This window comes from Phoenix dactylifera, chromosome 1, assembly GCF_051530095.1.
Source record: "Phoenix dactylifera cultivar Ajwa chromosome 1, Ajwa_hap1_PhDact_Kaust_v1.1, whole genome shotgun sequence".
Lineage (NCBI taxonomy): Eukaryota > Viridiplantae > Streptophyta > Magnoliopsida > Arecales > Arecaceae > Phoenix > Phoenix dactylifera.
The window spans coordinates 47064198-47088553 of NC_143190.1; the positions used below are offsets into that span (position 1 = coordinate 47064198).

The following is a 24356-nucleotide window of genomic DNA, read 5'->3' on the forward strand; positions in this document are numbered from 1 at the left end:
TGGGGATAAACATCAACCCGAACGTAAAAGTCCGCTCGAGGGGCCGAAGCCACCTCGAGACTTAGAAATCCACCCAAAGATCCGAAGCCACCTCGGGAGCAATAAGTTCGGGGATAAGCATCTATCCAAACGTAGAAACCTTCTCGAGGGGTCAAAGCTGCCTCGAGATTTAGAAATCCACCTGAGGGGTCGAAGCCACTGCGGGAATAATAAGTTTGGGGATAAACATCTACCCGAACATAGAAGCCCGCTCGAGGGGCCGAAGCCGCCTCGAGATTTAGAAATCCACCCGAAGGGCCGAAGCCACTTCGGAAATAATAAGTTCGGGGATAAACATCTATCCGAACGTAGAGGTCCGCTCGAGGGGCCGAAGCCGCCTAGACACTTAGAAATCTACCCGAGGGGCCGAAGCCACCTCAGAAATAATAAGTTCCGAGATAAACATCTACTCGAATGTAAAAAGTCCGCTTGAGGGGCCGAAGCTACCTCGAGACTTAGAAATCCACCCAAGGGGCCGAAGCCACTTCGGAAATAATGAGTTTGGGGATAAACATCTATCCGAACATAGAAGCCCGCTCGAGGGGCCGAAGCCACCTTGAGACTTACAAATCCACCCGAGGGGCCGAAGCCACCTCGGAAATAATGAGTTCGGGGATAAACATCTACCCGAACGTAGAAGCCCGCTTGAGAGGCCGAAGCTACATCGAGACTTAGAAATCCACCCGAGGGGCTGAAGCCACCTCGAGAGCAATGGGTTCGGGGATAAGCATCTACCCGAACGTATAAACCTGCTCGAGGGGTTGAATCCGCCTCGAAACTTAGAAATCCACCCGAGGGGCCGGCGCCACCTTTGGAATAATGAGTTTGGGGATAAACATCTACCCGAACGTACAAGCCCGCTCGAGGGGCCAAAGCCACCTCAAGACTTAGAAATCCACCCGAGGGGCCGAAGCTACCTCGGGGGCAATAAATTTGGAGATAAGCATCTATCCGAACGTAGAAATCTGCTCGAGGAGCCGAAGCCGCCTCGAGACTTAGAAATCCACCTGAGGGGCCGAAGCCACCTCGGGAATAATAAGTTCGGGGATAAATATCTATCCAAACGTAGAAGCCTGCTCGAGGGGCCGAAGCTATCTCGAGACTTAGAAATTCACCCGAGGGGCCGAAGCCACCTCGTGAATAATGAGTTCGGGGTTAAACATCTATCCGAACGTAAAAGCCCGCTCGAGGGGCCGAAGCCACCTTGAGACTTAGAAATCCACCCGAGGAGCCGAAGCCACCTCAGAAATAATAAGTTCAGGGATAAATATCTACCCGAACGTAGAAGTCCACTCGAGGGGCCGAAGCCGCCTCGGAAATAATAAGTTCGGGGATAAACATCTATCCAAACGTAGAAGCCCGCTCGAGGGGCCGAAGCCACCTCGAGACTTAGAAATCTACCCGAAGGGCCGAAGCCATCTCGTAAATGAGTTCGAAGATAAACATCTACCTGAACTTAGAAGCCCGCTCGAGGGGCCGAAGCCACCTCGAGACTTAGATTTCCATCCGAGGGGCCGAAGCCACTTCAGAAATAATAAGTTCGGAGATAAACATCTACCTGAACGTAGAAGCCCGCTCGAGGGGCCGAAGCCACCTTGAGACTTAGAAATCTATCCGAGGGGCTGAAGCCACCCCAGGAGCAATAAGTTTGGGGATAAGCATCTTTCCGAACGTAAAAACTTACTCGAGGGGCCGAAGCCGCCTCGAAACTTAGAAATCCACCCGAGGGGCCGGAGCCATCGCGTAAATAATGAGTTCGGAGATAAACATCTATCCAAACGTAGAAGCTTGCTCGAGGGGCCGAAGCCACTTCGAGACTCAGAAATCCACCCGAGGGGCCGAAGCCACCTCGGAAGCAATAAGTTCGGGGATAAGCATCTACCTGAACGTAAAAACCTGCTCGAGGGATTGAAGCCGCCTCGAGACTTAGAAATCCATCCGAGGGGCCGAAGCCACCTCGAAAATAATAAGTTTGGGGATAAACATCTACCCGAACATAGAAGCCCGCTCGAAGGGCCGAAGCCACATCAAGACTTAGAAATCCACTTCTGGAATAATAAGTTCAGGGATTAACATCTACCCGAACGTAGAGGCCCGCTCGAGGGGCCGAAGCCGCCTCGAAACTTAAAAATTCACCCGAGGGGCCGAAGCTACCTCGGAAATAATGAGTTTGGGGATAAACATGTACCCGAACGTAGAAGCCCGCTCGAGGGGTCGAAGCTACCTCGAGACTTAGAAATCCACCCGAGGGGCCGAAGCCACCTCGGGAGCAATGAGTTCGGGGATAAGCATCTATCCGAACGTATAAACCTGCTCGAGGGGTCGAAGCCGCCTCGAGACTTAAAAATCCATCCGAGAGGCCGGAGCCACCCTTGAATAATGAGTTCGGGGATAAACATCTACCCGAACGTAGAAGCCCGCCCAAGGGGCCGAAGCCACCTTGAGACTTAGAAATCCACTTGAGGGGCCGAAGCCACCTCGAGACTTAGAAATTCATCCGAGGGGCCGAAGCCACCTCGGAAATAATAAGTTTGGAGATAAATATCTATCCGAACGTAGAAGCCCGCTCGAGGGGCCGAAGCTACCTCGAGACTTAGAAATCCATCCGAGGGGCCGAAGCCACCTCGAGACTTAGAAATCTACCCGAGGGGTCAAAGCCACTTCGGAAATAATAATTTCGGAGATAAACATCTACCCGAACATAGAAGCCCGCTCGAGGGGCTGAAGCCACCTCGAGACTTAGAAATCCATCCGAAGCCACCTCGGAAATAATAAGTTCGGGGATAAACATTTATTCGAACGTTTTGCGGACAGGGATGATGCCCCCCACTCAGATCAGGGGTGAACTCGTAGAATCCTGCGGACGAAGGTGCTCTTCCTTGGCTCCCCGTTGATGCCGTAGGGCACCCCGAGCCGAGCTCAAAGGGTGACTTTGTAGATGCCCCCCACTCAGATCAGGGGTGAACTCGTAGAATCCTGCGGACGGAGGTGCTATTCCTCGGCTCCTTGTTGATGCCGCAGGGCACTCCACGCCGAGCTTAAAGGGTGACTTTGTAGATGGCCCCCAAGTCGAGCTCGGGGGGGGGGTCTCATAAAGTCGCTGGTGTACGACTCGTGCTGCCGGGATATGAAACGTGTGTCGAGCTTTCTAGGATACTTTAGAGACACTTTGGGAGAATTTCGGAAGATAACTTCATTAGATTACGGCCTAAGGGAGAAAGCCCTGATCTGAGGGAGGCTAAGGTCCTTCCTTGGGGGAGTAATTTACATCTGGGATTACCAGCCTTGGGCCGGTGAGCATGGCCTCTCCTCGGCCCCTTGGGGCCAGGGTGTCATCAACGTGAGGCTCTTTGGCGGAGTATTAGTGGTGCCGGCACTGGGGCGTCTGTCATCGGGTCCGTCAGATGGTCCCGAAGTCTGCCCCTCAGGTTCCTCTCTGTTGGTTGGCCCGCGAACGAATCGGCTCAGATGGCCCTGGTGGACGATTACTTCGTTCCTATTACGGAGCTGATAGCAATCCTCCGTATCGTGGCCGTGGTCTCTATGGAAGCGGCAGTACTTGCCTGCTCGCTTCCGTGCCTTGGATGGTCGCATCTTCGGAGGAAATTGGAGGTAGCCGCAACCCTCAATTTCCATGAAGATTTGGGCTCGAAAGGACGTAAGAGGAGTATACTCCTCAAAACTCCGATGGGAGAGATGTTTCCCAAATCTTGGGGGGGACCTGCTCCTCGATCGATAACACTCCTCACGGAGTTCCGCGATCTGATCCCAAAGCACTTGAATTTGTTGCCCCGCTTCCTCGACCTTTTTGTCGAGTTCAGTGATTGACGGAGCTCCAGCCGGATGAAGGGTTTGGATAACCACGGCCAGGGTATGGACTTGCTAGGCGAGCAAGTAAAACTGCTCTAGTTGGATTTGAGAGGTTTGGTCCGCAAGGAGGTGTGATGCAGGAGGTGGACCTTGGAGAGAGCAGTCAGGCATTGACTCCCGGCCGCTCGTCGCATTTGGGGCCCCTTGGCTCATTATCCTTGTGATCACGATCCAGGCCCTCCTTCTAGCGCCAAAATTGTTGTGGTTCAAATCTGGCCCAAGGGTGACCACGCCGGTGGAGCCGAGGGAGCCGCCGGTGCTAGAAAGGGGAAGACGGGAGCCACCTCCTACGCAACAGCCGCAGACCTACACAAAGCCTCACTGGTTTTCCTAGTGAGGGCCCTCCGACGATCAAATTAGAGTGGGTAAATTTAGTCCAGCCAAAAAGGTCCCTTAGAAATTACCTGACCGAGCTATTTATAGCCTCGGTGGAGTGGCCCAAGTGACGGAGGCACTGTCTGTCCCCATTATGAGGGGGCATGGCTCTGAGCCGGATGGCGTGCAGCTCAGGTAGGCTGGTGATGTATGGTATGGCCCATTCTTAAGAATGGTAGGGCGTTGTCAATCGCAGCAGGATATGGCTGGAGTAGTCAAGGTGCTGTCTGTCTGCTGTTGGCCGGTTATGGAGACATGACACGGCAGTGTGGTGGAGTACGGCTACGTAGGTGGACGTAGGCCCGCACATGGATGTGGTCATTGATGAGGCCAAATTCGTTTAGTAGTCGCGTTATGCGTTTCACGAGGTCGGCTTGGCGGAGACTGGGAGTGGCTCGGTTTTTCGAATTCCGAGGTGTACTCAAAGGAGCGCTCCGAGCTCGAGGGTCGGAGCGTATGCTATGTATCGCTGGGGTTGGTGATTGTCTGGAGTTGGTGGAGCTTTCGACGGAGTTCCGAGGACGAACTGGCCATGGGCCGAGGTGAAGATTCATCGATCGTCGTTAATGTTTACTGGGCCAAAACTGGACGGCCTTTTAGTTATGGGCTGGACGGTCCATTTTTCCCCCTATCGGGCCTAATGCTTATGTGCCGAATTGAAAAATCTGAAAATCTTAGCTAATTTTTATCATATTTGGTAGAGGGGTATTTTTATTTATAAAAAAAAGAATGCCACTTATTCCTCCATCCGAGCAACATTATTGACCAAATACGCAAAACTCTTAATCCATAGCATAGCCCTCTTATTTTTCCTTTTAATTTTTTGGGACCATGGTAGGAGGAAAATCAACTAAGATCAAGTGTAAGTGGGATACAAATCTATATCATTATAGAAAACCCCAATGACTTTACAAATTATATTAGTTCCCACCCTTTTAACTTAAGGCTGAAAATAGGTTAGACCGCATCTATTTTCGTATTTGAATCGGATTGGATTCGGATAAGATTCAGAAAAGTGAGCTCCCACTTAAACATCAGGTACCTAACCACCAGCTAATATATGAGTTCCAGTTTATCTGGATGTTTTACATTATTTATTCAGATATATGTAAGTCATTAAATAATCATTTTATACATATAGTGGTATTTTATATTTTAATTATTTTTTTATAGAAAAATAAATCCTTTTCACTTTGATAAAAATGAAAAAAATATTCTCTATGATATTTTCAAAATTTTATCACTAAATTTTTTTGAAAATATTGATTACTTCTATGTATTTCTACAATCTACATATTTTTTCGTACAAGCTTTATAAACTATCATTATTTTGACTTATACTATAAATAAAAAGTAACGATAGTATTTGATGTAAATTTTTTTTATTAATATTTTTATGTTATTTTTTATTTTAAATTATTTAATCTTTTATATTTTAATATACATCTGCCGAACTAGTGATTTAGACCCTTGACATGATTAATTTCTATGTAGGTTTAACAACTATGCTTTAAATCCTTAGTTATTTAGGCTCAATTTGTGTAGTAAATTATGTTTCCATTCTCTATGATTATACAATTAATATTAGTTGTCATATTAATTTAGCTAAATATTCAATTTATATGAGAATAATATCTACCTTATATTCGTATTTGGATAGAAAAAAATATGGATACAACTAATATCCGAATTGTATCTATATCTATTTGGGGCAATTATGGATATGCTTAATGATCTACACCAATTTAGCACAAATATAGACACTAATTTTAGCATATGTTTAATATTCTTATGTATATTCATATTTATTGAAATTTGTGGATGCAAATATGGATATAGGAGGATTAGATCTGCATTCAATCCATTTTTTAAGGCTCAAGTGCACTCATTGACACTCTTATAAAATTCCTATTCCTTCATATTTAGTAAACTAAATAAAATTTATCAACAAAAAAATAAAAAAGCATGACAACCCTTTATAAATCATTCTTATTGATATTGTAACAACCTAGTATCTCACCCAAAATGGCTAGCCAGAAGGTATTATTTGTGTTTCTTAATGCTGTATAAGCACCCAAGATCTATCTAGAAAATAACCGATGTAGGACTAAATACACGCCCACAGGGGTCCTCACATATTCTTCCTGTTTAAGCTCTGACGTTCTCGTCAGGCTAAGGGTTTAAATCCATTCAAATCTAATCACAAGTACCATGATCAGCCCGTGGTCAGCTTCAATGGATAAGTGTCCTCTAGTCCATATAGGTTATGAGTTAGGTCTACTCTAATACCATTGGTAACAACCTAGGACCTTATTTAAAATGGCTAGCCAGAATGTATTATTTGGATTCCTTAATCCTGTATAAGTACCTAAGATCTATCTAGCGAATAACCGATATGGGACTAAATACATGCCTGCACGGATCCTCATAGATATATCTTTTAAGATATATTCTTGTTTTTGGATAATACAATAGGATTAGATTGGATTTCTTGCTGAATTTGTGGATGGGGCGGGGCCATGTCTAAATGGGCAAAAAATTCTACCCAATGTTGGTGGATCACCTATAGACTAAGGGTTTGTTTGGATAATTCTATGTAATCCAGTAGGATGCAGTGTTGCAGAAAAGTGCTAACAGCTAGTTTTAGAGTAAGAAACTTTGAGGAGTGAGAAATCTCCTCCGAGAGGAGAGAAAGCTTTAGTGTGTGCCTAACGGCTAGTTTGTCACCGGTGAAGTGTTCAGCGAGGCGGTTGTCGCCCAAGGCGAAGTGTTGCGGAACGGTTCCTCTTGGTGGGCTCCGTGGCCGGCTAGACTTAAAGCTTTTTGGGTGGCAAGCGAGTGGCTCTGTGCACCTGGTGGAGGCTGAAGGGCATTTCGGCCGGAGCTCCACGGGCTGGTCAACGATTTAGGGAAGTCTTCGACTCAACCGCTAGCCAGTTTTCTTCCTTGCAAGGGGCAACTCCAAGTACTCTCCATGCAAGTGGGGTTGGAAGAGGTGGTTGCCTCCGTTGGCCAGTCCGGCACGGGCGGTGGAATCACCCTTATGGATCGGAAGGGGAAGCAGCTGGCGGGGAAGACGATGGATGGGGTAGCGAGAGGACACAGTAAGGTGAACATTGGGCATGGGGAGAGCTCTGGTGCCCGAGTAAGGTCGGGGCCGTAGGTGACTCACTGGCCCACTGTCGCAAAGGTGGAACGACTAAGCTGCCGTTTTCCGGCAATGCTGACGCTGCCGGAGAAATCGATCATGATGGCACGCCAGGAGTGGTAGGGGCTATCGGTGGTGGTCCGCAACCTTGGCTGCCGAGTCCCGACGGATTGGGTGGCCAAAGACGTGGCCACTCGAGGTAAGTTGGCGAAGGTAGTGGCCGTACCACTCACGGCTAACTACCTCGCTCTGAGGTTTTGGTCGACGGCGGACCGGGACCGGGCCCTCAGTGAGGGCCCGTGGGTGGTGGCGAGGCAGCTCCTCACCATGGAACCATAGGTTTCGGACTTTGAGCCCAGGGAGGATGCCGTGAAAACCGTGGTGGTGTAGCTTCGGCTACCCCAACTTTTTCGCCAGAATATTGGTCGACTTCAACCATCCTCCAAATCGCGGCCCAGGCGGGGCAGTCAATCGCTGTGGATGTGGTCACCGAATAAAGGCGGGCGATGGGGTTCGCCAGAGTGAAGGTGGCGATCGATGCCACCGAACCCCTCTTACTGGGGGTACGAATTTAGGGAAAGATGAAGGTGCGATGGTAGCCCTTCGTCTTCGAAAATTTACGTAAGTTATGCTCAAGGCGTGGGAGGATCGGGCACCCGACGGCGGCCTGCCGGTCCCTGTACCCTATCGGGCGAAAGGGGGCGTGCCCCCTGTTGTGGTGGACCTCGAAGCCGCCTCCGAAGTGTCGCCTCCCAGTGCTAAGGAGGAGGGCCAAGGGCCGGTCTGTGGCCCCTAGATGGTGGCGACGCGGCGCAGGCTCCCGAGGGAGGACCGATCGCAGCGGCTGAGGAAGGCGACCGCGCTTGAACCTGTGGCTGAGTCGTCTTCGACTCGGCTGCTCTCTCCGATGGCATGCCTGACCTCATCGGTGAAAAGGGCGGGTTGGACTCCGGGCACTTCGGCAGCTTCCGAATTGACTCGACCAACGAGTCACTCGGGGGTCAGGCCGACCTGGAGGCCCCCGGACCCAACACCGGAAGCGTGTCGGGAGCTGGCTCGGTCACATTGCGGGCTGGCCCAGGGCCTAGCGGGGTGGGTGCAGCCCAAGCCCAGTCCAATAAGCAGCCTAGAAACCTGGGCGCTCGTGGGCTTGGGCACGGGTTCGGGCTTCGAGGCCCGAGCTGGTAGCGCAGGCCTCGATCCATCGGAGGGCATCGAGCATGGGGCAAGGCACCCCGTGCGACCCCGGCTTAGGGCCAGTGGGTTTGCCAAGGGCGCCACCTTGGGCCGACCTAGCGCACTTGGCCCCAAAGGACGGGGTGCCGTGCACCCGGGCCAGCAGGCCCCAATCGAGCCGGGCCTGTAGGCCTAGGCTGCGCCGGGCCATGGAGAGCAAGCTGCCAGCGAGCCCGCTTGCAGGCCGACCTCGGTCAGGCTTGCGAGGGCACCAGCTGGGCCTTTTGGGTACAACCCACCCAGCGTGGGGCTGGACTCAGGGTCGATGGGGACCTCCCTGCCCCAATCTAGGACCCCTTTAGTTATCCGAGCATGCCGTGTGTGCCAGGTGTGTGGGGCACGCATGAGGGCCTAGGGTAGGGCCTAGACGGGGTATTCTGGTTTGGCTCACCGACCCCAGCACTGGGAGAGCAGCAGGGTTTCACCTTGAGTGCAACAGAGCTACATGGAGAGTCCAGCGAGGCAGGAGGCCTTGAGCGGGTAGGCTGCCCTGTGACCTAGGGGTTGAGTGCGGTCGAGCCGCTGAGGCTAGGAGAGGGTGCAGTAGGGGCTTGGTCGACCCAAGCCCCTTGGGAGATAGGCACGCACGCGGGAGGCAGTGGTGACTGTGCTGCGGCCAAAGGAGCTGTCGATAGGGCAGTTGTGGATCACCCAACTGTAGTGCAATGGGTTAAGGCGGCGGCGATGTGGGTCGTCTCCGGTGCGAGTGAGGAGGACGATCAGTGGAGCAGCTGGGCACGCGAGTTTGAGACAGATCCCGTGGCCCAGAGGATTCTTGCATGGAATTGTAGGGGGATGGCTAAGCCGTCCTTTATATCATCCTTTAAGCAATTGGTGTAGGTTAATTGTCCGGAGATTTGTTTGCTTTGCAAAACCCGATTATCCAACGACGGGCTTAGTCGGCTGCGACGCCAACTGGGGAGCGACTGGGAGTCCTATACAGTGGAATCTTGGGGGCTGTCTGGAGGCATTCTAGTCTTGTGGAGGCGAGGAGTGCCGATAGTGGATGTCTTCCACAATTATCCTCAACAAGTAGTTATGGTAGTTTTAGAACCTAATGCTGATCCATAGGTGTTATGCAGAGTATATGCAAGCACGGATTACAGGGTCAGGAGAGTCCTCTGGTATGAGATTACCAACCTAATTGCCTAGGTATCCCGACGGTGGTAGTAGGTGATTTCAACTGTATCCAGAACGCAAGTGATAAGAGGGGAGGGGTGACCTTCACTGACAGAGTGGATAGAAGGGAGTTCCATGACTTTGTGTCGCGAAACGGCCTAGTGGACCTGGGGTTCTCAGGGCCGCGATTCACTTGGTGTAACAATTAGTTTGGTAGAGCTAGGGTTTGGAAGTGGTTGGATAGGGCCATTGCATCTCCGGATTGGATCCTCCACTTTTTCACCCGTCGAGTCAGTCATTTACCTCGGATCGCTTCAGACCATTACCCTTTGCTGATTTTTACATCATCAGGTCCAAGCCATCATAGCCCCTTCCACTTTGAGAAGGTTTGGCTAGCGTACCCTCAATCCTGGGATATTGTCTGTGCGGCCTGGCGTATGTCGGGTCAAGGGGATGCAATGCAAAAAGTTTTGCGTAAACTGGAGTTGACCAAGAGGCGCCTTCACCGATGGAACTGCGAGGTCATGGGTAACATTTTCAGGAGGCTAGAAGGGGTGGAGATCGCAATCGTTGAGTTGCAAAAGAAAGAAGGTTTAGGGGGTGCACTCCTGGAGGCTGATATGGTTGACCTACAAGGGCTCCTTGCCACTCACCACTGACTACTATGGCAGCACAAGACCTTCTAGCAACAGAAGTCTCAAATCTAGTGGGCAAGTGAGGGAGATCGTAACACCAGATTTTTTTCATCGGACGACGGCTATCAGGAGGCAACGGAGCATGATTCACTCCTTGCGAGATGGGTTGAGCTAGAGGGTGGAGGGGGAGCCTACCATCAGATAGGTCTTGCTTGACTTCTTCCGTTCCCGATGGACGGAGGACGAAGACTTTGGTGATGCAGGCCAACCCCCGAGGGTAGATATGGGAATTGGTGCCAATGATAATGCAATCTTGGTTCAGCCAGTATCAGAAAAGAAGGTACAGGAGGCAGTCTAGGCTCTGGCAAAGGACAAGACCTCTGGACCTAACGGGGTTTCCCCCTTTTTCTTCCAAAAATACTAGGGCATCATTCGGGAGGCAGTGGTGGAGGCTGTTCAGTGCTTCTTCGCTTAGGCAGCGATGCCCTAGGACTGGAAGGCCACCTTTATCATGCTGATATCGAAGCAGTAGGATGTGGTGGAGCCTAGTCATTTGAGGCCCATCAGCCTATGTACAATCCTATACAAAGTTGTGGCAAGAATAATAGTAGGTAGGATGAAGCCCTTGTTGCCTGACATTATCAGTTAGGAGCAAGGGGCTTTTGTGGCCGGTAGAAATATCTCCCATAACATAATGCTGGTCCAGAAAATGATGTGAAATCTTCAGTGGGCACTAAAGCGGCGAAGCCTGATGGCAATCAAGTTGGACATAGAAAAAGCTTATGACAAAATCAGGTGGAGTTTTCTGAGGCGAGCGCTGGAGAGCTTTGGATTCTATAGGACATGGATTGAATGGGTTTTGGGGTGCGTCCGGGGGCCTAAGTTTCCTATTTTGGTCAACGGCATACTGTCAGCTTTCTTTGAGTCCATTATGGAGCTTCGTTAGGGATATCCCTTATCTCCACACTTGTTTATTATTTGTCTTGATGCTTTGTCTCGTGCTTTGCAGGTTGCGTGTGTTAGTCGGAAGTTGGAAGCCTATGTTCAAGCTCCAGGGGCCCAACCCATCTCCCATTTACTTTTCGCTGATGACTGTTTTCTTTTGGCCAGGGCACAGGCTTTTGATGCACAGGTCCTTAGTAGGGTATTGGCAGATTACTGCGTGGCATCGGGGCAGAGAATGAACTTTCTGAAGTTGGCTATTTATTTCAGCCCGAGCATGGAGAGAAGAGTCAGACAGGAGATCTGGAGAATATTGTAGATGCCAGAGCAGGAGGAGACCTGGAGCTACTTGGGAGTTCCCATCTCAGGCAAGAGACTTCAGGTGGTAGGTGCTTCGGTTTGGTACAGCGCGTCCAGAGCAGGTTGGAGGGTTGGAGAGTGGCCTCTCTCTTCATGATGGGCAGGTTGACACTGGTCAGATCAGTGCTGGGATCCATGCCAGTCTATCTTATGGCCAACACAGTGGTACCGAAGACGGTTCTGATGAGAATTGAGCGGCTTCTTCGGAGCTTCTTGTGGGGGTCACATAGAGGGGGCCGTGGGGTGCACTTGGTGGCCCGGGAGAGTGTCTGCCTCCCCCCAAAGAGGGCGGTCTGGGGGTGCAGTCGCTCCTAGAGAGGCGTGAGGTGCTCATTGCTTAGCATGCAGTCTGATTTATGTTGGAGCCAGGTGATGGTAGCCATATATGGTCGTGGGGGCTCAGAGGGGGTGACACTCAGTGGTCACAGAGTTTCTTTCATGTGACAAGAGATCGGAAGGTACCTGCTCACCGCTTCGGCAAACACTAGGTGGCTGATAGGTGATGGGCGGAGCATCGACATGGCCGGCGACCCATGGATAGATGCCCTTCCCTTGAAGAGGTGGCCGACCATGGTTGATGCTGTGGCAATAGAGGGAAGGCGGGTGTGCGACTTCCTAGTACCAGGAGGGGCAGAGTGGGATGAGACCAGGCTACGATAGTTGTTTAGGGCGCATCTTGCCGAGAGGGTCCGGTCCCTCTTGGTCCTGGGTTGTGCGGGACCAGATATTAGAGTTTGGGGCACCTCGTGCAGGACTAGCATTAGGTTGGGGGATCTCTCCCGTGTTATCCAGCGAGAGCATGAGCTAGGGCTGGACTGCACTTGGATCTGGAGGTTCGAGCTTTACTCGAGGGCAGCACTCTTTTTATGGAAGGTGATTTGGGAATGCCTTCCAATGAGAGTAGTGTTGAGTATATATGGTTTGAGGATCCCCCAAGTGCGGGAGGTGTGGTGTTGATGAGACGGTGAACCACATGCTATTTTAATGCACATGGGCGAGGTTGACATGACAGTGGGCAGGAACTCCACGGGAGGCCTGGAGTCAGAGGATGCAGTTCTTACAGGTGATTCGCCAGTGGTCGGGTAGTCCACAGACACGCTAGGAGGCTGTTAGTGTGACTTACATAGCGGGCTCATTTGGTTTGCAGGAAGTATTTTTCCTCCTAGGAATATGATTCCTAGGAAGCAGATTCCTAAGAAGAGAATACCTAGGAAAGTACTTTTGGCATGTTTGGTTGATCATGGAAAAGTGACAGATTTCCAAAGTGCTTATGTTTGGTTGACCATCCACTTTCCTAGGAAAGTTATGTATAATTCCTATTATACCCTTAATAAAAATTAGGTCTTTAATGCTTCTTTAATGCTGAAGGGCCTTTTTGGAAAAAAATAAAAATAGAGTTATTTCCGTCTCATGGGAAAGTAACTTTCCCATGTTTCTCATAGAAAGACTTTCCCATGAAATGTGAGAATCATATTCCCATGGGAATGCAACTTTTCCATCTCTCTCCTTTGAAAACTCTAACCAAATAAGAGACATCCCATTACTTTTCCGTTGACCACACTTTTCCCCCTTTTTTACCCGCGAACCAAACGAGCCCAGTGTATCAAATTTGGTTGGCAAGAAATGCTTGTACTTTTGGTGAGCGTAGGTTGTCATTGAGGTTTATGGCGGAGCACGCCCGGGTGCAAGCGGCAGAGATTAGTCACAATTTTCTTTCTGATGGACCTTTGATAGCTCGGGATACCTGGGATTTCCTTTCTGCTCAGGCAGCTTTTCAGATGGTGTTTTTCACCTGGGAGCCCCCACCCTCAAGTTTTCTCAAGGTCAACTTTGACAGGTTTGTTTTGGATGGAGGCACGAGAGGAGGTGCGGGTTTTGTTATACGAGATCTATACTCCAGGGTGGTGGCAGCGGGCGGTTGCCATTATTGTTTTTTTTATAACATGAGATTTTATGTCGAGATAGTAGTATGAAACAGAGGTCATTTCAGATTTGATCAATTATTCGACATTTCGATCTCTCGAGCGGAGTTGAGGGCTGCCTGGGCGTGCCTTCGACATGCGAGGTGAGTACTACAGGCCAGTTCGGTCATCTTGGAGGGTAACTTGGCCACAGTGATCAGTTGGATCCAGTGGGATTGAGGGATGCGAGCTCGGACCACCTTTTGCTCCGGAACATCTGGATGATGACAAGGGATGGTGGGGCCTTTCAGGCCAAGCATGTATTTAGAGAGGCCAACGGGGCTGTCGATTGGGTGGCTGCTTATGTGCTAACCATTCAGAAAGTACCCTGTGGTCAGGAGAGGGGGAGTTGCCTCGGGCACTTCGTGAGATTGTATTTTCTGATTTTATTAGGTATACTCATACATGTATTGTAAGATTAACCCGTTAAAGTAAAAAAAAAATAAAAAATAAAAAAAATAAGAGAATGTAAGCAGAACTATCCAAATAGGCCTTGTAAGTCATTTTTCCCGTGCAGCCAATGGCAGCTTCCGCAGGCCCTTGCTGAGCCATTGGATTATCGGATCGGGTTTTGCAATTTAACGGACCGGACTCGGATCAAGAACCGGCCCTAATTCGATCCGTTGGGCTCCATCGTGGAATCGCAGGTGGTCTCCGCGACTCCGCCCTTCCTCCTCTTTATCTCAGTGTTGCAGCCGGACGGGAGAGAACCCCGAGTGCGAGCGACGATTTTTGGGACCGAGGCAGGAACACTTCAAAAACCCTAACCCCGATCCTAGCCCTGATTCCTTGCCCCTTGCCCAATTCTCTCTTCGATTTCCTCGGAAAAATATTTGTCTCTCTTTATTTTATTTTTCTTGTGATTTTCCTCCTGCCAATTGATACTGGTGAAGAGGGAAGCGGCAATGGCGGTGCATGAAGATGGGAGAGCTTCTGAGAAGAGATCCGGCGAAGATGGCGATGATATGCCCATCTTCAATGCCGAGAATCTACAGAGCAACATGAAATCCATCTACTACAGGTCCAATCTCAACCCCTAACGTCAACTCAGAAATAGATCCATGTTTCACGAGTGAATATTGCCTCTATAAATTCAAGTTTCACATGCTAATTCGTGATACGTACCAGTCGTCCTTGTTCTCGTTAGCAGTGATTGCTGAGTGTAACTTTGTGCACTGCTGTCTTATAAGAGTTTTGTTCTTTTACTCTGCGTGCGCTAAAAAATATGTAGTCTATGCTCTCAAGGGTTGAAACTTTTAAGCTTTCCTCTCTGTGTACTGGTCTATGCTAATTTTGCCTCCTAGGAGCCCCTGTAATTCAGGTAATATAATTACGATCTACTCGTTTGGACCTAGACTGCTTTTTACTAGTTACATGGATCCAACATTATCTCTTTTTAGGGGTTTCATATTTCTGTAAATAATGGACATTTTCAGAGTCTTCTTTTTGGTCATTATAATGATGATGCGCTCCTAGCTCGCGGAACTACACTACATACCGGAAAAAACTCTCTCTATTACTTTGAGAAGAGAATCATTGGTTTGACCGACGAGCTACGTGGAAAATACGAGATCTAGGCAGAGCGTTTGGAGGCTGAGGCTCATCCGGCTGTTCTGGGTTGCACTCGTCCACCCACCTAGGACCTATCGAGAGGAGGGAAGTGGAAGGTTGACGTGAGGTGGACGGCCCTCCTGGTCTTCACCTAATTGTGGAAGAGGGGAGTATCAACTCTTTCTCGTGCCTTTCTTCAGCTTGCTTCTTCCTATGAAGCTTTAGGGGATAGTTAGAGAACAAGTATTAGGACGAGTTAGAAAGTTTCTAGGATCAATTGGTTCTATGAAGTGAAGGTTAGGGGCTTAATAAAACAATAATGATTTAAGAGAACAGATGGTTGAAGAATAAGATTGGAGAGAATTTTAGAAACCAGACTGTAGGAAATAGTAGATGGGTCATATTATGGGAAAAGGTATAGAGGTGAGCATTGTGATAGGAATTAGGTAGATCACACATCATGGAAAAGCTTAGGCTTAAAATTTGTCTTTGAGAATGGTTCCTCTGTGAAAACTCAAAGGAAATATATTCGCAGAAGCTTTAGAGGCCATACAACGAAAGATTTCTTTAAATAGCTCATCACGAATGGTCAATTGACCTGAAAAAATAGAAACCATTGTATAAAATAGAATTTAAAACAAAGGATTTCTTAGTCCTTTGACAAGGAGATAGAACGTAGGTACAAGCTCCTTGAGCAGGAAATGCAAAGAGAAACTTAGTTGGCAAATCTGTATACAAATGGACAACAACCATGGCATCATTTTAGCAAAATGATACAGGTAATCTACCTGCATATGTGGTCTTGCCCCGTAATTTAATGCACAATTTGGGCTCGTTTGGTTCGCGGGAAGCATTTTCCTTCCTAGAAATATGATTCCTGAGAAACAAATTCCTAGGAAGAGGATGCCTAGGAAAGTACTTTTGGCATGTTTGGTTGACAATGGAAAAGTGACAAATTTCCAAGGTGCTTATGTTTGGTTGGCCATCCACTTTCCTAGGAAAGTTATATATAATTCCTATTATGCCCTTAATAAAAATTAGGTTTTTAATGCCTCTTTAATGCTTCTTTAATGCTGAAGGGACTTTTTGGGAAAAAGTAAAAATGGAGTGATTCCCGCCTCATGGGAAAGTAACTTTCCCATGTTTCTCATGGGAAAGACTTTCCCATGAAATGTGGGAATCACATTCCCATGGGAATACCACTTTCCCTTCTCTCTCCTTTGAAAACTCCAACCAAACAAGAGGCATCTCATTACTTTCCCGTTGACCACACTTTCCCCCCTTCTTTTCCCGCGAACCAAACGAGCCCTTTGTTATCACTAGGCTGATCAATGCTTTTGTAAGTGTGACCGGCACTATGATAACCTAAATATTTCCCATTCAGGGTACTTCTACATTTTACAAGTCGGTAAAATCTCAATTTTATGCCCAAATGGAAGCAAGAAAGTTAGAGAGTGATGAAATATATTGAGGTGGCACATATCCCATCTTGAACTTTAATCACGGGCTTCAGTATGTTAAGGATTGGTTGTTAGCATCTCATAAATATTAGAATCCTTTCCGTGAATCCGTGAAGAATGAAACTGATAGTCTTCTATAAATATTCTTTATATATTCTGAAATTCATTGAAACTTTTATTTGCCCCTAAAAACTGATTTAGAAAGCTAATCTTAAAAATTCATCCCATGGAAGGAAAGCATGACCTTACATAAGACTTTAATCAAACTCCTCTTTAGCAATTGCTATAAAATAATGTGTCATGCCCTTTTCTTTGATTTGGAGGATAAGATAAGTAATACAGTTCAATTTTCTTTTGGGTATGTAGCAAACAGGTGGGATCCAGAACTTAAAACAACCCTCCTTAATTGAATAAGCTTATTGTAATCGTATCATATTTTTAGAATTTAAGTATTAAAAACAGAACTATATACTTCATCTGGATCCTGTTCGTTCATTTGATGGCCCAACACCAATCTCAAATCCCCATAATTAAACTTTTTAGGAGTAGTTCTGTCGATGAAGATTAAGCATAATAAAATAGGAGGTAGGTGGTCTATGAAGTTGCATTGCCTAATAAACTAATTTCTTTTCATGCTTAGGGAAGAATGCGAGGTTTGATTAAGGTGTTACAATTATCCCTAGGAATAAATTCTAAGTTAAAAACTTCTTGAATGCTTCCAAGGAGCATCAGGAATTTTCTGTAATTTGTAGATGACGCATCATGTCCAAAAATGTCGCAAACAGATGATATAACTAGTTGTATGTTGAGAGGCTTCTTTTTTGTTTGTCTGAGAAAAGGAAGGACAGGATTGGGGAGAAAGGCCCACCCTACTGAAAATAACCAAGCTCAAGTACCGGAATGAACCTCTCAAGACTTGAACCTGGGACCTCCTCCAATGGAGGAAGGTTGTGGCCACTGCTCACCTGGTTTATTGTTGAGATTCCTTCATTGAAGGTTCATCTTGGTAATGGATGCGGTAGTTTTATGAAGAGAGGAAGGGCAAGATGCACGGAAATAGTAAGCCCTATCAATGTGGTAGCATAATGGAATATTCAATATGTTATCTAAATGATAGATGAGGGATCAGGCTTTTAGATTTTGTTTTATAATTAATATGGGACAATTTATTTGAAGGGCCTTATTTTCATATTTTTGTTACAAGAAGCCTTTAATAGTCATTATGGGGTAGTATGTAATTATGGGTTATACAGAGTAGCTTTTTCAGTGGCATTACAAAATGTACACACATTAATTTTAGGCAAGTAGATGTCCTGAACTTGAATTTGTGACCACATGAGTTATGGTGCTTACGACTCTATTTGGTTATTGAGAAAATAAAACAAAAGAAAGTTAAAGGAAAATCTTCTATTCAATTGTTCGGCAAATAAAAGAAAATTTCAAGAGAGAAAATAAAGAGAAAAATGAAGGTTTAAGGTTTTTCCTAGAAGGTATAATTTTTTTTTCTTCATTTTAGGTTGTTATCTCTTGAGAAAAGCCAAATGAAAGTAGGTTAGGTCAAACTTACCCAAGTACTAACTGTTCAACTTGCTATACCATTTTGTTAGCTCAATCAGGCATCAAAAAAATCTAAAACTTCTTACAGCATCCTTTTGTCCTTGGATTTTCTTTTCTTCCATTCTTTACTTGGCAATTAAATAGACCCTAAAAATTGAAGTTTCAGTGATGGGAATCATATTACAATTTGAATTGCTTGAGGATTGATTTGAGCGCCTTCATCATTTTTTTCAGTTAGTACCCCCAATTTCCTGCAATGCTTAAAGGCCTATGTTTATGTTTTTCCAAAAATTAAAAATGTCCAAGGTCAACTACAAGAGTGAACGGGGTTATTTGGTTGGTCCCTGGTTGCAGGTGAGAGAATTATATAGTTTGTGGGTTGAATTAACAGAACCTGTGTTTTCTTTTCTTTTGTTTTCTTTTAGCATGGTTAATTTCATGTTTATTTAGTCTTTGAATAGTTATGAAATTGAGAATTTGCCCATTGGTTGTTGATTTAACTCCTTATTGTTTTAAAAATAAGTATAACACTCAAGACTACCATTTATTTATATCTAATTATGAATTAGATTTTCTCTTTTTTGAATTTTTTTAATTCATGCTGATTGGCTTCAAAAATGGTAACATAAGGTTGATGTTAGATCAGAGATCTTGTCTAGCCATGTCCAAGGGATAAGAAGCTCCAATAAACTATGTGCATTCCAAACCTTGACATGCACCTATTGCTTATAAACCAAACTCCAAAACCCCATGACCTTTGACCAGCAGACTTTCCTTTTCTTTGGTCCTATGAGTGTTGCCAGAGGGAATCAGGTACTACAATACTAGCCTTTCTAGTTGGTTTGTCACATACACTTTGTAGTCAATTAGGGAGAGGTAACAGTAATAAGACAAGCAAGTGCCCAGGCACCCAGCTATCCTACTAGCACCTGATCATGTCTTTAGTTTCTAGGTCCTAAATCATTCATTCAATATCCATGCTGCTGTTAGTAAAGCAAGTCATTTTTGCTCGGTACTCGGTTGATCAAAATCAATTCCAAAAACCTGAATTTCATAGTAAAGGGAAAAGTCTTTACTAGTAGAGGGCTAGCGCGCCCCTATATCTATATTGTGTAAGCGTTTTCTTCGCAGCTAGCGCGCCCCTACTTTCTAAGAGAGGTTTTATTCGGTGCTATGGGAGTTTAGTAGGGGTGGTAACAACGATTAGTAAGTAAGAAAGTAGGTGACGCGGTGTTCAGAACCAGCCGTCGAAGTGAATGAATTCGAAAGAACGAAGAAGTAAGGAAATGAGACGACTCTTTCTTGAAAAATTGCATAAGTAGATCTTCCCATCCATATGATCAAGTAGGGGATGACTTTGATAATTTTAGATTTGGAGTGGTTTAGCGAGGAGAGAATAGGGGCAAGGTATTCAAGCTATGGTTTGCATCAGAACATTTGGAAGAAACAGGAAAAATAACCACACAACTTTGGAGAGCAGGGAGGAGAAATAATGTAATGGATAGTGGGAAAAATCTCTGGAGCTGATGAAGATTTTTTCCTGGAATGTCATAGATCTAGTAGATGCAAATGATAAAAGTATATTGGAGAGTCTACCAAATAAAAAAGTCATTTTTTATTCAAGAAACAGAAGTGAAGGACTAAAAATTTGCCATAATGATGTTCTTAGAAATTTAAGTGCAAACTTCCATGGGTGAAATGGAAAACATTTTTTTGGGTTTCTGTTGAGCATGGCATCCATTTTGTGCAGTGATGTGAAATGTGTAAGTTTATGTTTAGAATGCTCTGGGCAAGAAACTAATAATGATTACTGTGACAACTTGGACATATTTTTTATTCATTTTTCATTTAAATTATATGAAAATTTTGCGAGTTGTTTCTTGTAAATTTACCTTATTGCTTTATATGAGTAAGAGTAAAGGTTGGTGTACTTCAAAATAAGATTATTGTTAAGTTCAAGCTGATATAGCAGTTAGATCCCTTGTCCATCAAAAACTGGGATTGGGTTCGCTATTTTGCTTCCTAAAAGGCACGAGACACCATCTAACAGAAAATTGAACAATTCACTTCTGTCTCTGCAGTCGTACCTTCTTGTCTATCATTGGCGGAGTGGTTGCTGGAATTTGGGGATTTACTGGCTTGATGGGCTTTGTTCTTTATTTCTTAATTATGGCAACCGCTTCTTTGGGATTTGCAGCGAAGGCAAAATTTTCGACCCACAAATACTTTGATTGTTGGAACAGAATTGTAATTGATGGATTTCTGGGTGGCCTCATGGTATGATTCTAACTCATTTATATTGGCTACTTGTGGAGTTCCTCAGTTTATAATATAGCTAAGAATGCAAGTTTATAATTGCTTTTATAATACATGAACTGTCATATTTTTCCTAGCCAATTGTCTTTTAAGCAAATCTAATAACTACGCCAAAACATGTGCCTGATATCTTCCTGATGGATCATGTTTAAGTCTTATTGCTTGATAAATTATAATTTCTTCCATCTGCCTAATACATGAATGCAATATCATATGCCATTTCCTAGGAGTTTATGATATCATGTCTTTTTGCTTGCGACCTCTTAGCCTAATAGGAACTCCAAACTTTTGTTGGTAGCTTAATACAGTTGATGGTTTGACTCCAGTAAAGCTTTTTATTGGCTTTAGGTCTGCAGCTGGGCAACAATGTATTTAGAATTTGAAATTAGAAATGTAACCCGCAGAACACATCTATGAAAATACCAATAAGTACTTCCCTTGTTCTACAACCTGATAGACAAATCTTTCTGTGGGATTTACTGCTATCTAATATGAATTTCTGAATGATGTTTTAATTAGACTTGGATGTCTTGCGGGACTCTGTTACACTATGCCATGCCATAAAGGCAACACAAGCACCAACAACTTGTACTATCACCTTGTTTCTCCACTTGATTTACTGGTTTCTCCACTTGATATATCAGAATGCACAAGCTCACCCACATATATGAGCTACGGTCTATGGTCCGATAACTTGACAACCGTTCTTGGAAAACTAATTATTTGACCTTTATTATGGACAAATGACTACTTTGCCCTGATAAGTGGATAGCCACGCTTATTTGTAAAACACAATTTTCTTGGCTTTATGTGCCCCCTATTACACAACTAAGGCCTACTAAAAGGATGAATTCTTCAAACCGTTAGAAAAGGTTCATCCCTCTTCATTGCAAGAACAAATTCAGGCAGTAAGCTAAAAATAGAGGTAGAAAATATGGAGATAAAAAATGTATTCTTTGTCATTTGAGGATCTTTTGGTTTAGGGAAAAAAGGGGTTATAGTGTGTGGAACAAATAATCTGTATTAAATGTTAAAATTTAAGAGAATGTATCAGATTTCTATATAATCTTTGTACCTATTTTGATAATGCGGTCTAAAGTTTGTTTGGAGTGTTTTTTATTGCTCGAGTTCTGCAGTTTTGGCCAATTTTAGCTGAAACTCAAATTTTAGTATAGTTTCGACCGATTTTGGTGTGTTGAACAGAAACTGATAAGTCCATCAAAACTAGGTTATGTATGGTTAAAAGTCTTGAGGTTAGGTTGTCTTTTTCTCTTTCCCCTTGTAAGTAGAGGTTGTGATTCCAGACCGCCTAAGGATGGCCTACAATGTAAGACAGGACCCAAAGAGAGTATTAGATTAAGGTTGCAACTGATCTTATTGCTTGCTATCCATAGTTTGGGAAGAGTACAGCTAATAACCAGTATTGCATGGACGCATACACAAGAATCAAATTCAAACATCTCTCCAAGTATTTGGTTCGAGAAGAAAGAAAACTGGAGATAGCAAATAGTGGTCATCTAGATCCAATGGGGTTTCTTTGGATGCCCTTGGCCTTAGTACCAGTTCTCCACATCTAAGTTGTTGAAGCAGCAAACTTTCTGTTCTATCCCATTCATCCCAACTGTCGGTAGTGATTTTCCCCAAGATCCATATGACCACCACCCTTCTGCCACTTCCAGTAAGCCTCTCTCTCTCTCTCTCTCTCTCTCTCTCTCACACACACACACACACACACACACAAATCTCATATTATCTCTGTAGCCCCCATTTTCTCCTTGGAAGCCCTAATTTGTCTTCAGAGAAGGAAATTGTTGATTAATTCTTTAGGGTTAAAGAAGAGGAGGTTGGAGATGGAGAGTGCCCCATGGGGCATCATGCAGCCTGCTGGCCCATGCACTGCATGGGGCCCTTTCAATCATGGCCTTTCTGCAACAGATGGATGGCTGTGATTTAGAGATTGGACCTCTCCAGTCCAATCCCGATCCAGTGAGGATCCAGATTCTTTGCTACTGGGAACTTTGTGGAGGAAGGATTTATGTACATCGAGCCAAGAACAGCAAGAAATCGATGTGTAAGGGCGACCATTGCATAGCTATGATGGTCATGATCCCTGCCACCCATTTTTTTCTTAATTTCTTGAAAAGCTGCTCGCAAAAATTATGTATTTTTGAAAAGCATAAGTAGAGACTCGTCCTTTGTTTGATCAGTTTCTTTAAGAACACTGAATTCATGCTTTACAGCATAAATCTGGGATCGAATTGAAGGATCTTGGGAAATTCAGGTTGAATGTTAGATAATTTTGAATATGATGTTAGAATACTTAGAATTACTGCTAATATGAATTAGCTCGAATGGAACCACTTTGAATTTGGAAATTTAAATGACAGTTCAAAATCTGTATAATGAATACTGATATAGATGGCAGGTATCCCGTTGTCAAGATTAGTATACAAAGGGGTATATTCTGATTTGAATTAAGTATAAAATGACTCTGAAATGGTGAGGTTATAATATGTGAAAGGACTTTTCTAGAGTCCTATCTGAAAAAATGTTGATTAAATGAGTCTTTTAAAAGAATCAACTAGTTTGTGCTTGATCATTTTTATTTCCAGCTAGCTTTTGTTCATATTAATGTTTGCCATGTTTGTATCTCAGCCTTACTTTTTTTTGCTTGATACTACTAAACGTTGTCTCTAATATTATGTTAGTTTTATGCTTGCAGTCGTTCGTGCTGTTCTGGACGTATCCTCTAATCAGGGTAGAAACTTTATGCTCATAATTGCATCTTTTACACATTTTTTACTGGCTTGTTTTGTTGGATTTATATTTCCCACTACCATTTATTCAGTAATTTCCTTCAAAATCAGGTTATCCTCAGTTGTCTCATGTACCCCCTTGATTAATAATTCCTTACAGAACAGTGCTAGGGTACCACTGACAACTGAGAAAAAGGTCAAAACCAATGTGTAGCACTTCTATTGCTCCTTTTCTAGCTGTTACTTGTTGTTTGAGGAGCAATAGGAAGGTTACACATTTCTGTGTATCTTGTGTCTGAGAGTTGTGTTAGCATTTCTCATCTGCTTGACCGACTTGTTCCTTGGAGAAACCCAGCTGTCCTCCCATCCATGCTGTCTCATGTAACTGTATAATGACATGATACGTACAAATTTAATGACATGATAGATACAATACTTCAGCCTTTCAGTTGCAAGATCTTTAACGTACTCAGGTTTGCTTATGACATTGTTCACATATTCTGAGCAAGGGGAGCGTTTGATTATTACCTGAAGGTGATGCAGAACGGATGGTATTCATTAAATGGCTAATCAAAATGCATTCCTGCTGAAAGCTATCGTTATCGCTATTTAGCAGGCACTTGATGAGGAGAAACCCTCTGGCTTGTTTGCTTGATATAAGTAATGTCATCTTTCTTATTTTACTCTAAGACGAGGATTGCAGCAAAGTCCTCATTTTCTATCCTCTGTTGAATTAAACCTGTTAATTTATTTATAAATTAGAGAAGACTGTTGCTAGATGTTATTCTTGTTGAAAGCAGCCCTTGATGATTGAAATTTACGGTGACTTGATTATCGGTTCTAGATGTTATTCTTGTTGAAAGAAGACCTCGATGATTGAAATTTACGGTGACTTGATTATCGGTTCCATAAGTTGGCAATGTAGGAGTTGCTAACTAGCTCAAGTAATTGCCTACTTTTTAGAATAACTATTTAAGAGATATAATTACTCAGTCCAAAACACCTAAAAACTGGAAATAAAAGTTGTTATT

The 24356-nt window shown here is 44.9% G+C and overlaps 2 protein-coding genes across 3 annotated transcripts in view; both read left to right on the forward strand.

The window, feature by feature from the left end:
- The window catches only part of LOC103705642 (2-oxoglutarate and iron-dependent oxygenase domain-containing protein CP2-like), a 113402-nt gene that overhangs the window by 28805 nt on the left and 60241 nt on the right, over nt 1-24356 (forward strand). The window lies entirely within an intron of this gene.
- LOC103723914 (uncharacterized) lies at nt 14317-24104 on the forward strand. 2 transcript variants are annotated; one of them, XM_039125659.2, is made up of 4 exons: nt 14317-14706; nt 20335-20530; nt 23278-23311; nt 23799-24104. In XM_039125659.2, exons 1-4 carry the CDS (start codon nt 14591-14593, stop codon nt 23855-23857), a joined length of 405 nt encoding a protein of 134 aa, XP_038981587.1. In that variant the 5' UTR covers nt 14317-14590; the 3' UTR covers nt 23858-24104. The 2 variants fall into 2 exon arrangements, with proteins under 2 accessions (XP_038981587.1, XP_038981588.1); XM_039125660.2 differs by having other exon boundaries at nt 14325-14706; nt 23292-23311.

Coding starts and splice junctions, on each gene's coding strand:
- LOC103723914 (XM_039125659.2), top strand. CDS start 14,591: ATGGCGGTGCATGAAGATGGGAGAGCTTCTGAGAAGAGATCCGGCGAA. Junction 14,707..20,334: donor ATGAAATCCATCTACTACAG/GTCCAATCTCAA, acceptor CTGTCTCTGCAG/TCGTACCTTCTTGTCTATCA. Junction 20,531..23,277: donor GATTTCTGGGTGGCCTCATG/GTATGATTCTAA, acceptor ATATTATGTTAG/TTTTATGCTTGCAGTCGTTC.